Here is a 17,744-nt window from a genome sequence, read left to right as displayed (position 1 = left end):
AGCTGCAGAAAGAACACTACATGCATTTTTACTTTGGAGTTAACTAACAGAACTTCATGAATGCAGAGTTTAAATTGCCTTGTGGGGTGTTGTACCCCTTTAGACCTTTGGGTTCAGGGATATTCAAACTACTGACTATAAAATAAAGGGTTGAGGTATACTAGCTCCTCTCAGAGCCAGTGGAGCTTTCAAAACTTTTCCCAGCTGCATCCCTGCACATTATGTACAGGTTAGAGAGCAGGATGATAAGAATTTGGTGTTGTATCTGGAAAAACTGGGTAAGGTTTGACTCTCCCAGTTTTAAGAATGATTAGAAGGAGTACCCATGACCTTTCATTAGTACAGGTTTCTCTCTAGATCTTTTCATTGGTTGCCCAAAGGTTTTCGTGTTGTATAAACTGGATATGAGTGAAGATTAAAACAAGGGTTGTAAGGGAGTGGTAAAGTTTGGGGTTATTTCTGGTGAAGTGTGTGCTGTATTGAAATTCAGTACATCTGGAATAAGGTCCTGTGTGGTACAGTTCAGGTAAATTCACACACCCTTTCACACTGCTGTTGCCATCCATGTTGTGCCACAGGGTGTGTTCCTGGTGTGTCTGGTGTAGAGCAGGTGAAGTCTATATCAGTCCAAACTTTACTCTTTATTTGCTGGGTTTCAGGTGCTTCTGTTGCTCAGTTTGGCATTCCTGAGAAAGCAATGAGATGCTGTGGCGTTGCTTTGTAGTAACTTTTGCAGTTTAGAGTGGGTCTTATGTCGCATTTTATTTAACACTTCCCCGTAGATAGTCACTGCAGTTAACCTCCATAACAGCTAAAATGACACAGTACTTAATATGTGACACTTTTATTTAATACTTTTATCCAGCAACATCAATAATCCATCTTCCTTCCCATTTTATAAACACAGAATTTTCTCCTCATTCTTTAGTGTTTTGTCAGCAGGGAAAGCAAGAAGGCTTTGTTTCAGATTTCTCCAGGTTTTGGTGAAACTCAGTTGTGTTGGATATTATGTCTGAGTCAGTTCTCTATTTATATTGTTCCTTTCCATAAATTAATGCATTTCCATCCATTAGCAGATGTCCTTTACTTGCGTTTTTAACAAATGTGATTTGTAAGTTGTTTTAGTGGAGTTTCCAAACGTCTGGATTTTCTACAGTATGTGGGTTTTGTTTCTGTTATGAAGTTTGTGTTGTGATAATGGCAGATTGAATCAGTAATTTTGCAGACATGTTGAGTTTTGGTTGAAGAAAAGAGATTGCTCTGTTTCAGTATAGCACAGCGTGTCAGTTTGTTCCATTTAAAGACTATCTGACTTTAAGCCTGTTTCTAGTTTTTGTATCTGTGTGGATTTTAATCCTTTTGTTGTAGACCTTTGGCTGGGAGGGCACAGGGCTAAAAATAAAGTTATTTTCTTCAAAGAGTTGTTGGGTGCCATGTACTTCATGGGGGAAAATGTTAAGTAATTAAAAGATTGAGAGATTTTTATTTCCGTTTCTGCTTCAAGAGAGAGAAAACAAAATATATTGACTGTCATTTGGGGGAAGGTAAGTCTAGGGCTTTGTCTTGCAAATGTGTTTGTTACTCAAAAGGCACTGAATTTAAAATGTTAGGATTACAGCAAATTACAGGGTCATCTGAGTAAGTCTGCTTGTTTTTTTGAATGTTTGCATAAGGAGCTTATTAAATGCAACTATAATCATAATCTGATGCTCTGTTGCAATAACAATTGACTATAATTTCATAAAAAGGAGCTCTAGGGTATTGTTGTTCATGGCATGATTATTTAGGATATAAGAAGCATTCTCTAAAGATACTCTTATTATTGTGATTTTACCCAGGTAGAAAAGAAGTAGTTTTACTCTATCATAACCCATTTTGGTTCTCAGAATTACGGATTTTAGAAGTTGAGGCCATGTTTAGTTAGACCAAATGAAAAGTTACTTAATTGTAGTTAAACTGTAAAGACCATTTTATTGAAAAATGTTTCAGAGTTCTTGGAAACTTATTTTTTCTTACATGATCTATTGGATTTTATGGAATGGAAATAAAACCTAAAAAGTATTACTATACTCTGCTTGAGTATTCATAGCATTTGTAGAGATGGGGTCATGAGTTTTTTTTTATTTTTTGGCCCATTTCATGATACTTTGCTGCTCCAGTTTTGCCATATTTTAGTATAGAATTATTTACTTTTTTGAAGGAAACAAAAAAACCAGGAGGGAGTAACTACAAAACCAGGATAGAAGTATGGTATTTTTTTCAGCCTAAATTGCATTTGACACTAATTGAAAAATTGCAGCCTCCAATATAATTCTCACATCTTCACAGCTTTTGAAAATTCTGGAGATTTGATTGATTACATGTAATTAATAATTTTTATTGGTTGTTAATTTTAGTTTTTTTTAAATAATTCAGAAGAGATGTTTAATTGTACATTCTGAAAGTAACCCAGTACAGGGCAAGCACTGGTAATCTGGCTGATGAGGTTTAGGTTTGGGATTTGCCTGTTTTTATAGCTATAATCATTATCTGCAAACGTTGATCTGTTACAATTACTATGATTTTTATTGATTAAGAAATTCAGCACATTGTTTAAGGACCATAAAATAAATTACTGAAGTTCTGTTGGTAAGGCTAAAAGTAGTTTTACTGGTTTTGAGTCCCTTATGACAAGAGGGGGCTGGAGCGTGTCCAGAGAAGGGCAACGGAGCTGGGGAAGGGTCTGGAGCACAAAGCTGATGGGGAATGGCTGAGGGAGTTGGGGGTGTTGAGCCTGGAGAAAGGGAGGCTCAGGGGGAACCTTGTCACTCTCCACAAGTGCCTGAAAGGAGATTGTAACCAGGTGGGGGTTGGTCTCTTCACCCCGGTAACAAGTCATAGGACAGGAGGAAATAGCCTCAAGTTGCACCAGGGGAAGTTTAGACTGGATATTAGGAAAAAATTCTTCACTGTCTTGTCAAGCACTGGAACTGACTGCTTGGGGGAGTGATGGAGTTACCATTCCTGGAGATATCTAAAGGATGTGAGTTGGGGCACTCAGGAACATGATTTGGACGTGGCAGTGCTGAGTTAATGGCTGGACTTGAAGGTTTTTTCTGATATAAATGATTCTGTGATTCTCTGATTTTCTTTTAAAGACTTCACTTTCTACAGTCTTCATAAAAAAGTAATAGTCATTCCTGAAATTTTGTATGCCTCATTGCATGAGATAAGTTTAAGGTATTCCTGAGACTTAAAGCTGTTCTTTGTGTGTGTGCATTTCTTTATGGCCATGTTAGTTTTAGAGCACTCAAGCTGTGAATCTTTCCAGTTTAGTTAATGTGGATAAGAGCAGCTTTTAGGAGAAGGTTGAGGGAAGAGGAGGCTGAGAGAAAATTGGTGGAGGAGATGTTAAGTACAAAGAGGGGTCCTACAGGATATTGAGTAACCTAACCTGGCTGCTTTGCTAGTGAGAACATGAGGCTAAACCAAAGAAGAGGGAGGGTCTGGTGCCTTATTGTTCAAATTTCCAGAAAAGAGTTGAAAAAACCCCACAGCAACTTAGCATTCTATGAATAGACACTTTTCAGTGAAGTTACAGAAAATGCTCTTTTCTCTGGTCAACTAAAATTGGACATAATGGCTCTGAGTTTCCTAAAGCAAGTCTGTAAATGACAAGTGTTGCTTTGCTGTTGGGTATAATTATTTTGTGGGTCTGTGGCTGCCCTGCTCTGAGGTGAATGTGACAGCTGTTGTAAGTGGGATTTGTATTAATGCATTAAACTCAAGTGCTTTTAAATTAGTGCTTTTGAAACGTGACACTGATGAGCATCAATTTCTGTGCAGGGGTTTGCCCAAGATGCTCTCCATTATTAAAGCCCTCTGGATCTGCCTTGTGCTGATGTGGTTTATTAATTATTACATGTATATAAGGTTTTAAACACTATTTTCAGGACAGAATTTGGTGGGGTGGGTTTCTTTTAATAATAATTTAGCTATGCAGATCACTTCTGTTAGTTGCTGGGATGGAGATACTGTTCTGTGATACAGCTGTAGTTGTACCTTTCTTCCTAGAGTTTTGAACTGAAGAAGATCCTTGCCATGAAGCCCTGTGGTGCTGGCAACTTTTCTGTTACACGTTACCATATTGCTGAAGCTTTGGTGGACAGAGAAGTGGACGGAGAGCAGGTGACTAACTCCGACTGTTTGTGCTACAGTCTTACATATGTGTTTCTTTACATTGAATTCATTGTCTGGGTATCAGTTGATGGATTTTCTAGGAGCTGTTTAAAGATACAAACTTGTATAAAGCAGCTTACACTGCTTACTAAAGAGAATCTCAGATGGGCAGCCTTGTAAAGCCTGTTACATGCTCAGTCACTTAGGGGATCGCACCTGGCAGTCCCTTGTGAACAGGCTTTTACTGGAAGGTGAGATCACAAGACTGGTATAATGTTCAAACACCCAAACTGGAAGACTTGTGGCTCATGCTGAATTGATAGCTGCAGTTGCCCTGCTTTTCTCTCTTCCTCTCTTTTTAGCAATGTACTCCCAGACTTGCCTTGCATTTGGCTTACTTATTTGGAATTACCTTTTTTTTGCTAAGTATATTTTTATGTTAGTAAGATTTTTCTTCCTTGAAAGTTGCAGATTGTTTCTGGTTTCCCAAGTGAGATGGAAGATACAACAGAGATTTTTTTCCCCTTGTTTAAAACAAAACCATGAGGATAGAAGTTCCCAATCTGTAATTTTGACCATATCATTCATTTTACCTTGTATTGTAGAAAAAATAACCACTCTGTGATAACAAATAATATAAATTATTGTCTCTGGTACAGCTTGAAACTGGAACACTTTGTCACCTAAACTTAAAAAATATGTAACAATGAAATTTTTTTCCAAAGATGGAAAATTATTTTCATCCTGCTTGCAAGATAAACGTTCAAGGATGTTCATATGGCATTGTATGTCTTTTTAAAGTGCTTTTGCTGCAGAATTATTCATTTATTTATTGTTATGTATGCTTTAAACTATCACACAACTTTGTGGACTAAACTACTGATTGATTGCCAGCCAGATGCTCATTTAGCTGCTGAAGAAGAAGGGAGACGTTTGGAGGAACTGCACAGGGAGGCAGAGAGGGAAAGAAGAAAGCAGCTTGAAAAGGCACATGTTAGAGGAAGTCATGCCTTGAAGAAGATCCAGTTGGCCAAGGTAGGCAAAGCAGTTATGCCTGTTTTTAATGTCAGAACAACCACTGTTAAGTAAGTTGTAGGTAAGTGATTAATAAAGGAATTACACTTACAGGAGGGAAATTCATGGACTAAATAAAGTTTGCAGAATGCCTTTGCAAAAAAAAAAAAAAAAAAAAGTCTGTTTGCTTACTCTGGCATCTAGAAGGATTGAGAATGAAAGATCATCCTCTTAATTTGACCAGCTATTAACCAAAAGGTAATAGTCAAGCAAAACTTTTTTAATAGGTAATGAGTTCTGCTTTTCCACATTAACTTTAGTTGGAGTTGGTGATTTGGTGCTTCAGGGGAAAAAATTATTACTAAGGAGGTAGTAAGTTTTTTTTTATTTTTTGAAAATCCTTCTAAGTTTTTACTTAAAGACTGATACTCTGTTAGTGTGCAAGTCTGGAAATGGTGAAATAGTTTCCTTTAAGAAATAAAAAGTAAACTACTGAGAAAAGTCTTTGTACTGAGATCTACACTCAAAAATTTTTGTGGTCTGATAGCTTCACATGTATATTTGTTGGCTAGAAAATAAAAAACTTGCTTTTTATTGGCTGGCATATGATTGGCCCTGAATGAGTAACCAAACTAAAATGAGGATTTCTGGAAATATTTCTGGTGCTCCTGAAATTAACAGAAAAAAAAAATCCCAACAAACTTTTTTTTTTTTTTTAATAGCTCTCACATATACTCAGTGTGCCAAAGAGTAGTTAGTTTGCATCTTCAAAAGTAGCAGCTGCTGAATTATATATTAGCAAAAGTCACTTGGAGAAAGAAATACTTATTTACCTTATAAAACAGGAAGTTTTATTATCTTGAGGGAAGTTGGCCTATAGGTGTGGAGTCTGATCTTTTATTTAACATCAGAACTTGTAGGTAGTATTGATAACTCCTGTGTCCAAAGGGCTGATACAGTCTTCTCCTGAGGAAGCACTTTCTCCCTAGAGTAACACTAACTTTGAACATTAACCAAACATCAAGGTAACCAAATGGAAGCATTTTCTGTCAGTCTTGATATGTGGCTGTCTGAATGTGAACATTGAAGGTTTATGTTATCCCTTCTTTATTCTTGAAGGACAGGGAAAGATTCCTGGAAGAGCTGGAGCAAATGCACGCTCAGGATCGGATGCGCAGGAGACAAGTTGTCGCACAGATGCCACCTCAGCTTTCAGTGCCACCATGCAAACGCATGGAAACAAAAGAAGAATGGCAGAGAGAACTGGAGTCTGCATTTGAAGAAATGTGCAGTGAAGACAGGAGTAAGTTCTTTGTTGGAGGTTGCTGGACTTGGTACCCAGTTAAGGAGAGGTTGCTGCAGCTGCCTCTTCCCAGGTGCAGCTGGTAGCGAGGCTGTGTGTGTATTCATAGTTGGCACGCACACAAACAGCCTGCCAGGGCACATCCATACATCTGGCTGTGCAGGCCAGCAGGAGAAACACTGCACTCACATTAAGTACAAACAGCACAAATGGCCTCCTTCTGTTTACAGCTCTGATCAACATGAAGGCCTTTTGTGGGATGTATGTCTTTAATATGGTGTAGATGCCTCCAGCAGTTGGTCTTAGACACTCAGTCTATCCGGGAGTTGTCCCCTGTATCCCAGGTGCCTGTCTGCTACACTACAGATCCTCCTCAGGTCTTATACAGCCAGTCTAGTGTCCAGTGATTCATGCTGGAGTGTGGAGCCTTAGAGTTACCTCTCATACTTATGTATGGACTCAAATGAACATGTGCTCAAGTATGTGCTATGGCTCACTTGGTGAATAGCTTTAGACACTTGCTCTTACCTGGCAGCTGGCCCTTGATCCTTAGTCTTCCCAGTTCTGGCTGCTGGGCATGTGAGCCCCCAAGATCTGCTGCTCCAGTCCAGTTGTTACTGCACAGACCCAGCTGGGCATGTGAGCATATGCACAGACATGCACATCCTATGGATTCCTGTGGGAACTGACCTTATATACTCATCCACCCAGTAGCTGACCCTGGATCCTCTTGTAGTCTTGGACATGCACACACATGTGCTGGCAGGTTTCTCAGGATCCTTTTCTGTCCTCTGTAGCTGACTTGAATGCTTGGATCTCCTGATCCCTCTGCTAGACAGCTTGTAGGTTCCCTGGTCTCTGCAGTACCCAGCTCAGTCTTACAGCTGCCTGATGCATGACTCCTAAGCCTCTTACCATTCTTGCTAGCTCGTCTGGCTTGTGATTTGCTAGCCATTGCATGCTGATACTCACAGCCACCTAAATGCACTCATTATGGCCTCTGCAGTTAGCAGTGCTCTAGACACAGGTGCACCTGTGACTTCTGGTCCCTGTTCCAGTTGCTGGCCCTTGCATATCTGTATACATATGCATACAAAACACAGTGTTCCTCACGTAGGCAAACAGCTACAAGTGGAATTTAGCGAGAAAACAGAGCAGACTGTCAGGTACAATGCATGGCCAGACAAGTGGACTGTCTCATTTTATTTCACTATTTTTACACTTTTATTTCATAGTTGTTCTGCCCCTGACTAACTTGATCCTTTCCCTGCCTTGGGTTCCTCCCCTAAGTACATGTAACAAGCATAAAATTTCAAAGTGATCTTCCCCTGTGTCCCACATCCCTTGTAGGCAGTAACCCTCTGAGTCAGTAAGGTGATCATAGGGGAATTGCTGTTGTGCAGTCCTCTGGGGTTTCACACCTGGACTGTGCGATCACTCTCCTGTGGCAGCCTTGTGAACAGCCAGGTCAGGGTGTGTCTTTTCCCCAGTGAAGTTATTTGGGACCATGCGTAATTTTTCTTGTGAGCTGCTTTTGGTGTAAAGCTGGGCCTTTCCATCCCATCAACTTTCATTTTGAAAAACATAGCATATTCTAGTGGAAACTGCTGTGGAGGTTCTGAATGAATAGATGACTGTTGATCTAAATAGTTTTGAGTCTTGTGTTTTGGTGGGGGATAAAAAAGCTGGATTAAATCTGTTGTGAAATAACCTATTGATACTTGAATTTCCTGGGGATTTGTGTGTGAGTGTAGTCTTGCAGTGTTGTTTGATTTGTATTCCAAATGGTCATTTTATTTCATTGTGCTCTTTTAATTAGACATGAAAGAAGACCTGATTCTGCAGTTTGAGCCACAACCTTTGCCAGCCCCTTCTGAAAGAGCTCGAGATAATGATCTTGATATCTCCTTGGAGCATGAATCTGCTTGTGGTACTCAGCAGGAGTCAGGACATGTGGTAGAAGAGGAGGTCCCTAATGAGCCAGAAAGTAAAACTTCTAAACTGCATATTTAAATTAAACCTTTTCATTTTATGTTAGAAAAGATTAGTATATCAAATAAATTTCAGTAATAAGTAAAATGTCTTAAGTAGTAAAACTTCTTAATGTGCATAAAATAATTCAGTGTAATTTGGTTTATGTTTAGCATAGAGGATAATACCCTAATGATTATGAATTTAAAAATGAAAATGTGACTTCTTTTTCTGGTATGCTTCAGTTCATTAGTATGCTGAGAATAATTTTCAGTTGTAAGAACTATACTGTTAGTAGCCATAATTATTCCTGTGAACTTAGTGTAAATTATGGATTGATGCTGATGTGTGAACTTAAGATTTCAAGAGATTTCAAAGCTGAAGCTTTATAGTCTGCTTATCATGTGTCTTTTATGTTCAGGTTTGTGGTTGAGCTGCTGCATATTGTGAGTAGGCTGGAATGGATGCGCGAGTGTGTCCTGTCTGCCTGTGGCATGTCCAGGGTCATGTGATGTGAGCCAGAAGTCTCCATGAGCTTCTTGGCCCAGCACTTCTGCATCCCTTGGGTCCCACAGTCTGGTGTTTGGTGTTTGGTCTGCGGTGCAATGTGTTGTCAGTGCTGATAGAAAGCAGTGGGCAGGTGTGAGGATGGTACTGCATATTTCTGCTACAGATTGACTGTAAAACACTGCATCCAGCTTAGTCCTTCTTTCATAGCTTGCAGAGACAAGTTACTGCTTTTCTCTTGCAGGTAAGAGAAAATTTTGCTAAGATTTTAAAAATACACCTAAGCTATTTGTCCAACTCTGTAAGCAATAAAAAAAAGAGAGGGTTTTTTTATGATACAAAGATATTCATTACCCAAAACTTAACAGTTTCTATTCTTTATAGGGCATGAAGAAGGAAAAACTTGCCAACCTCGATCAAAACTTGCCTTAAAGAAATTGTTGAACAAAATTAGAAGCCAAAAAGATGAGTGGACATCAAAAAATGAGAAAGAGAGTCAAAGTGAATTTGAAACTATTGAATCAGGTACAATTGCTGGTGAAAGGAGACCATTATGCAATTTAGAACTTAACAAGGAGCAGCAGAAAAATACAGTGTGTGAAGCCAAAGGTACATACCTGTGGCAAAGTTTGTTGTGTAGGAGCAAAAAGACTTATGGGGGGACTGTGACAGTAACTGTGACAAAATTGTTTCATGAACTTTCAGTGTTAAATGTTTTGTCACATTGAATGAAGTACAGTTTCCTGTCTGTGCCTACAAGGCACTGAGGATTTGTTGAAACCACAAATAGGAAAGATTTTTTGCTCTTATATCCAACTTGTCCATTAAGATCTTGAAGAGAACAGATGTCCAAAATACCTTTCTCTCTTTTAAATCTCACTCAAATTGTTGTCACAGTTGGTGTTGCTGTACTTTAATAGGTGTTTGCCTCCAGGGATAGAATTCTCAGTGCAGGAGTCAGCATTGAAGTTCTGTACCTGTTGAACTGCAAAGCTGCTTTCTTTGGAGATTGACAGCTATAAATGCCTAAGACAAGCATAAGCTGATGAGTGGAGTTTTTTTCTGCTTTTAGGCACCATTCCAAAAAACCTTTTTGTTAAATTGAAATTTATAGCAGTTGGACACTGCAGTTTGTTTGATAGCCAGATCATCTTGGGGTTACTTCCTATGTCTGTCCTTGGTGCCCTTCTGGTTGGACTAATGCTGAATTCGTGATCTTGTATGAGTGGGAGTTTTGAAGTTTTCAAGTGATCAGATTGTGGCACGTGGTTTTGGGTAATTTGTTTCCATAGGGTGCTTGGTTTTTTTAAACAAGATAAAGTGATTTAGTTCCATCATGTACATGACTATGCCAGCATAATACCTGGGGTTTGGATAGTGCAGCATGAGGGAAACCATGCCTTGGGGAAAATGTGCTGCTATTTGAAGCTAAGAGTACAGGATTGAGACTTGCTTTTTGTGCAATAGCCAAATGTTAGATTGCCCAGTACTGCCAGTTTTAGACCCTCTTTGTTCCAAGAGGTTAATGTGTGGCTTTTGATTCTTCAGGATGGTCTTGCTCTTGGCCTCCTAGGTAATATTAGAAATAATTTTCAGTCCCATTGAAGCTGGGACATTACTGGTATTCAAGAAAGACACACAATAAAGGGCTATTAAAGACTTAAATAATATAAAAAACCTGATTTTCCAGCTTATGGAGACAGGCAGAGTAGTAGGATATAGAACCTTTCAAGAGCAGCTTATGCATTTTGTTGAGAGATGTTGGGAAACTGTAAAGCAAGATGTAAAGAAGATCCAAGGCTTATTCTGACTGCAATTACAGCTAAATAACATGTCTATTTTAGACGCTATGAAAATGTTGGAAAATACAGTTGGAGATGAAAAGTCAGTTCCAATCCATCCTCAAGAACAAGCAGCTAAAATCAGAATGGAAGAGGCAGCTAAAATCAGAATGGAAGAGGAGAAACAGAAGTGGGTAAGTGTGTTTGTATTTATTCTTACCTCAGTTGTGGTGTAAAAAAACGATTTACAGGAGATTTTAAAACATTTCAGGTTATACAGCAGCTATAGGCACTCTTAACATTTGAACTTTTACTGTAACATTTTCTATACTTCTCAAAAATGATGGAGCTGTAGCTGGAATTTAGAATAGAGTAGAAACCCTCAGTTTCTTCAAATCTAACAGGTGCTGTAGGCAAGGATAGTCATGGTTAAATGAAAATGACATTTGTACATTAGTATCTTTGTTTTATAAAGGAAGGGTATAGTCAGCAGTACATAACTCTGAAAACTTTATTTACGCTGTGTAATAATGTAGGAAAGTCTGTGAGATTGTGTTTAGAGTGACAGGAAGAGCATGCAAACCTTGAGTATTTTTTTTTTTTTGTTATCTAGGAAGCAAATGCAGGAAGCTTTTTGTGTGTCTGGCAATGCCATATTTATTACATGTAGAAAATAATTCCTTTATTCATTGTTTAATTATATCTATTGTGTATTGTGTTTCACTGTATTTTAATTTTTGTTGTATCCCTAGAGACATACCAGCTGTTATGTGGTAGGTTTAAAAGAAACTGTTGGAAAAAAGCAGAATTTTGGGTCTACGTGCAGCCTTCAGTTGTAGAGTTTAAGTTCAGAAATCAAGGAAACAAATTTTGACAAAATAGTAATATTTAAAAAAAAACAAGAAGTAACAGATCCTTTGTGAAAGTGTGGCTGCTTTTTTTAACCTTCATTTTCTCAGGTTGCTTTTCCTGACATCCCATTTCAGACTGTTATTAAAGGCTGTTGTCCACTTCATCTTTGCCAGTGCTTTGAAATTTTTCTTTGCTTCCCTTCTAAAAGCACATATACTGTCACTAGGTGTGGATCCAAGTGAATTGTAGCTGATAGGTACATGGAAAGAGAATAAAAATAAACAGAGTACTTCAGAGGTTTATGGAGTGCTCTCAAAGTGGTTATACATTAGCTATTTCAGAAGCTTTTGTAAAGCTTGAATTAATGTTTAGATGTGTTGAACTCTGATGAAAAACTGAATAAAATGCAAAATAGATTTTTCAAGTAGGTTTAAGAAAATGACTTCTTTTGCAGTCTTTGGAAGATGATAACATCTTGAATTAATTCTGATTTTATCCATTTTATTAATTTGAGAACAGATAATAATGCAATAATAAATGGACTCAGGGATTGTTAGAAATATTGAGCCGGTAAAACAAAGTTATTCCTGTAGACTTTGAAACTACTTTTAAAGGTCCTGTTACAACTTGGTAATACCTGTCACCAGCAATAGAATTTCTTCTGTAATTTGGAACAAAAGATTGTGTGTGGTGTTGTGTGTGAGCAGTCTGGTTTCTTTGTCATTTGGTTCTAGAGATTCCCCCTCATTTTTCTTTTGATAGAATGAGGAAATAGAGAAACAGAAACAGGAGCAGCTGGCCTTGATTAAAAAAATTGAGGAAGAGAAAGCTCTTTTGGAGGCTGATTATCTGAAGATCCAAATGCAAACCTGTTTGGAGCAGGCTAAGAAAAAAAAGGAAGAGGAAGAGCAAAGTCAGCTGGTGCAAAGCCACAGTCTCCATTCCACAGACCAGCAGAACCAAATGGAACATGAGGTGAATAATAACAGAAAATTGTGTGTGGGTTTTCATTTACTATTATTATAAAAATAAAGAATGCCATTTACCAATTTTGAACTATATCAATTAAGACAATTTTTATTTTTTAGGCTGTGAGTTAGAAATTTGTACGTATTAAAGCTTCTTTTTCTAGTGTACAAGCTTCTATTTCACATGGTATCCCTGGACCTGAAGGAGTGGCATGAATATGTGTCAGAGGAGGTTTAGGTTAGATTCTGTGGTAGAAGGTTTTTAACCAAAAGATGGTTGGGCACAGGACCAGCTCCCAGAGAAGTGGTCACAGCACCAAGCCTCTCTTGAGTTCAAAAGAGTTTGGACAGTGCTCTCAGATAGATGCTGTGACTCTTGGGGATGGTCCTGTGCAGGACCAGGAACTGGACTTTGATGACGTTGTGGGTCCCTTTCAACTCAGATATTCTGTGATTTTGTGATTGTCACTTTTGCTGTTGTATTGTCTCTCTGTAGTTCAGGGGGCAGCCTTGATAATAATACCTGTTGGTAAAATCTGGTTATAGTCACATAATGATTGTACATATAGACACAACCTTTTTCAGAAAGGTAAAAAAAATCGTGGTGGGAGGAAAAAGAAAAATCTACCTCTGTCTTTGTTTAAATCTCAAACAGCTGCTTAAAGAAGAGAAATTTATGGAGGATGTTGAAGGAAAGTAATTTTTTTATGTATAAAATCTTGCTTCACTTGCACAACCAGTACTGTTGTGAGCCTGATTGCCTTGGAAATGCAGCTCCACTGGCTCATTGCTCCCTGAGTTTGCAGGGTATATTTACCTCTTTAGGCTGAGCTGCTGTAAGCACCATTGACTTTGATGGTGTGTGCAGAGAGAGGCTGTAGCTGTGGGCCATCTGTTCTAGAAACTCCTTTAGCTTCATTGCCTCAGGCTGAAATCTCACAGACTTCAAACATGGTGGTACCCAGCAGCTTCTGTAAACTTAGATGCAAGAGCATACAGCTTAAGGCTGATGCCATAATAGTTTTCTGTGAGTTAGTTGCATATGTACAAGTAAAATTATTTTATTTTGATTAGACTGGAAATACATCAGAAGCCAGGAGTCCAGGAGAAGACAGTCATAGACAGATGATACATAATTTTCAACAACGCCTTCTGCAGCAAAAAAGGTAAGTGTCTTTATGGAATGTAAAGCGTCTTTATTAAATGTCTGTTCAAAGTAATTTGAATGGCCTTGATTATTGAAATTGCTGTTTCGTTTTGCACTGCTTTGAAAAGATTCATCTTTTCCTTCTGTTCAGGCTGCACAAACAAACCATTGAAGAAGTTAGAAAGAATCTACAGGAGTATCAGAATACACTGAGGCAAAGGTACCTGTGTGCTTCTGAAACACCTCTGAGCACCAGGGAAACAAAGCCCATTGATTTAGAGCCGGTCTCAGAGCCACCCCTGCAGACACAAGGAGTGCAGCCAGCGCAGTACCAGGCATCGGAACAAGTTCACGCCCAAGAGTATGTGCAGTCATTACCTGTGTTTTCAGGAACCTTGGGTATATTGGAAAAACCATCTTCACAGAAGCAGCAAGGGCAAGTGCATAATATTTGTCCTGGAAAATCAGTGCAGTTTTCAGAAGCATCAGAATTGAAGCCTGGAGGGTTTCACTTGACCTGTGACTGTGCTTCACAGGAACAAGTGGGAATATTTGAAACTGCCAGTAATCACATCAGAGAACCGTTCCAGTCCCATTTACCATCAGGGTCAGTCAGGAAAGAAGTGACTGCAGTAAGAACACAACCAGAAGCACACCAACAGCACTTCAGATTTGTGTTGCCTGCAGAAAGTTCCTCTGAGTCTTCAGAAACAGTGCACTCTAAAGAGTTACCTCAGAAGATGTCTGACTATCGAAACAAGACAGAAGCTGGAGAAGAGCATCCATTTAAGACATCCATCATGCCAGCCACAAAGAGATCAGCCTTGGCTGATCCTTTAGCCTACCAGCAGGGATCTGTAGAGAGCAGCAGCAAAACAAGCCCTGATCAACCTCTCAGTCTTTCTGAACCCACAATTCTAGTGCATGAAGAATCTAAAACCCAGGGTGTTGAAGAATTCTTGATGTCAAAAGCAGGAGATGTATCTTCATTAAATTATTCTGGTATACTGAACTTAAGGGACAGAGTGTTGGCCTCATCAGAAAGCATCCAAGCTCAGCAAAAGCATTTGAAAGAATTGCAAGAGCAGCTAGATGCACAAAGAGAAGCTCTTCTTTCTAAACAGAGAATACAAGAAAAACTACTTTTACAGAAGCAAGATAAATTGAAGGAACAGATGCAGAGACAGCAAGAGGCTTTGAAACAACTTCTAAACAAGCAGGTAAGCTTTAGGAACACTTTGCATGGGTAATCATCAGTAGGTGATCAAACCTACAAGTCAATGCTACGTTGTACCCCCATGGAGTGTTAATAGTTTTAGGTGATTTCCCATAATGAAAATTTCAATTAGGACTTGTGATTTCTAATCAGTGCTTTTCCTCTGTAAAGCTCCAAGAGCACAGTTTTATTAAGTCTAACAGAAATACTGTGAAGGTCTGTGCTTGGTCTCTGAACATAATGCCTATTGAAATTGTTGTCTGAAATGCCTTGTATGTAGAGTTGTCTTCATATCTGTAAATGCACCTCTATGTGTTAAGCAGCCCCTGTATTAAAAATACAGAAGTAATACCTGAAAGGATATCATAAGCATCTTGAATAGATAATTTTTAAAGCTTGTCTTTTTGTGTGTATCCACTATGAAATTGGTTTGGCTGCTGCAGACTCAAGTTGTAATTTGCTTGTTTCTCAGTAACAGAAGAAAAATACAAGTTTATTTTTGAGCTTATAAAGAGCCTCCATTTGTCTCTTCTTGTGTTTTTGTTGGTTTTTTTTTAAACAGAAGCCATCTTAGAAGAATAACCGTTCCCTATAGTTCCTGTCTTTTGATTTCACCGTTTCCAAGCAGCTAAAATTCTTGAATTCAGGAGCTGAAAAAGTAAAAGCAGACTTTTTGGGAATTTTTCCTGTTAAAAATGATGAGTACTCTGATCTAATCTCACAAAGACCTTGAAAATTTAACTAATTGTGTTTTAGCACATTAGGTTTGTAGAGCTCAGTAAAATACCTCCATGTCCAAATGTTTTTGTGAGCTAAGCAGATCTGTCTGGTATCCTGCATAATTGAATTACTTTCTCAATGTGCTCAGTGTTGTCCTGCATGGAATACACACAAGAGAAAATGCTCTTTTGATAAATGAGTATAAATATAATCTTATATAAAACTGCTTCCTCCCTTCTCAGGTGAGACATATTTGCCCAAATGAAGAAATGACAGAGGCACAAAAGCCTGTCAGGATTAAGACAACTGACTTCTTCCAAGTGTCAGAAAACTACCAGCAAGAGAATTGTGGCAGGAGTAAATTTCATGGAAGTGAAACAATTTCACGGTGCATTGGCCCAGTTGAGCAAAGTGGTAAGGCTGTTGTGTTGTTTTTCATTATAATTTTTATTGCTTTACAGCTGAGTTGGAGTTCTCTTCCATTTCTCCCATCTCTCCAAGTTATTTGAAGTGTGTCTGTGTTGGTACACATATTATTGCAACATACTAAACTTTGTTTTGCAGAACAACCTGAGAAAGTTCTCTGTAGAGAACAGAAACGGAGATCTTGCAAACCACCAGTGACAAAAGTCAAGTTAGGTCTTGGTTTGGAGCAGCATGAACTTAGTGTTATACCAGAGGTAGACACGCCCAAGAACTGCAGCTTCTCTTTGGCAGGTAAAGTATAAACTATGTAATAAGTGCTGTTATGAGTAATATAATCTTTGAGATTATTAGGAAATTATAGCTGATACTGTTGCCTTTCTTAAAGTATAACTTACACTGGCAAAGTTGTAGTTCAGAAGAGTTTTCTTTTGTGAGTGTCTGTCTAGAAAAACATAATTGAAACAAAATTTAAACACCAAGAAAAGAAAATTCAGTTACTCCATGACCTGAGTTCCCTGCTGATATTTTTTTTGGGCAGGATCTTTGTTAATAGGCAGTTTTACAGTAAGTCTAAAGAGAAGTTGGTAGATTTTGTTTAATGGTTTACTTTTTGATTATACCAAGTAAGTGACTGTGAAATCTTTCAAGTAAGGTGTTAGTATCAAGCTTCTACAGAAATTTTTAGGCCATCTTTTTAAATTGTTTTTTCTAGTTAAAAAACAAATTGCAAAAACTTGGAGAGCAATACAAATTTTATAAATATATTTGTTACAGTCAGCTGGCAGTGCTTTGCAATTCTCTGTAAGGGACATTATTTAACAGGTACAACAAACTCATGTTTTCTAAAAAATGAGGTTTTTTTTCAGTGTCCCCTCACATCTAAAATGTAATGCGTATTATACAAAGCTTTTCATGTTGTGTTCTTAAAAAGGCTCAGCAGAGCAATGTGAGTAATTATAGGCCCATCTGGCCTATTCCTTGCAAAATAATGAACAGCTGATATGGGACATCCTTCAATTAAAGAAAAGCAGTTAATACTAGTCAGCATCAGTTTATGCAGAAGAATTCTTGTTGGACCGATATCTTTGATATCTTGATTAGATAGAACCTTCCCCAACAAAACTTGCTGATGGAAGAATATATTTGTGTTCTCAAAAGCACTTGGCTTAGTAACTTAAACTTGAACTTTAGTAATTTAAACTTAGCTGTATAATACTGTTAAGATCCATAGGTGATTTATTCTTGTATTATCAAACCGTTGGTAATGGTAGGTAGTAAAAACTTGAGATTTTTATTGGATTGGGTGGCCAGAAAGGGCTGTTTTGTGGGCTGGGTTGCAGAGAAAGACATCTTTAAACCAGAGCAGAGAAGTTGTATTACCTGTGGATCTGGAGAAGTTACGTTTTTTGCAACTTTTCTTGGACTTACTGTGTGAAATAATTAGTTTGAGATTTTTTTAAAGAAATACTTTGGTGGAGTTAGGAATTAGTTTTTGAGAAGTCTATGATCTGCATAATCTTTCAGCCTGTATAATGCATAGACTGATGTGATATGGCTAAATTCATTAAAATGGAGACCATAAAAATTCAGCAGTGTATTTCTGTAGAATAGAATATGCATCTTAATGTTCCTCATGAAGTGCAAAACACTTCCTTTTTACACCTAAACTGATTGCAGGTGT

The 17,744-nt window shown here is 38.1% G+C and overlaps 1 protein-coding gene across 2 annotated transcripts in view; it reads left to right on the top strand.

Moving 5' to 3' along the window:
* Positions 1-17,744, top strand: part of CEP295 (centrosomal protein 295) — a 45,244-nt gene that overhangs the window by 5,992 nt on the left and 21,508 nt on the right. For both annotated transcript variants that reach the window (XM_064718937.1, XM_064718946.1), the window contains exons 6-16: positions 4,054-4,167; positions 5,053-5,193; positions 6,292-6,475; positions 8,295-8,462; positions 9,338-9,562; positions 10,798-10,928; positions 12,349-12,561; positions 13,629-13,720; positions 13,853-14,921; positions 15,880-16,051; positions 16,202-16,354. In XM_064718937.1, coding sequence (XP_064575007.1) covers positions 4,054-4,167; positions 5,053-5,193; positions 6,292-6,475; positions 8,295-8,462; positions 9,338-9,562; positions 10,798-10,928; positions 12,349-12,561; positions 13,629-13,720; positions 13,853-14,921; positions 15,880-16,051; positions 16,202-16,354 — 2,662 coding nt within the window. The remainder of the gene's footprint in view (positions 1-4,053; positions 4,168-5,052; positions 5,194-6,291; positions 6,476-8,294; positions 8,463-9,337; positions 9,563-10,797; positions 10,929-12,348; positions 12,562-13,628; positions 13,721-13,852; positions 14,922-15,879; positions 16,052-16,201; positions 16,355-17,744) is intronic.

The sequence above is a fragment of the Zonotrichia leucophrys genome, chromosome 1 (assembly GCF_028769735.1).
Source record: "Zonotrichia leucophrys gambelii isolate GWCS_2022_RI chromosome 1, RI_Zleu_2.0, whole genome shotgun sequence".
Classification (NCBI taxonomy): domain Eukaryota; kingdom Metazoa; phylum Chordata; class Aves; order Passeriformes; family Passerellidae; genus Zonotrichia; species Zonotrichia leucophrys.
Note: the sequence above shows the minus strand (reverse complement) of the source record. Positions and strands in the feature narration are given on the sequence as shown.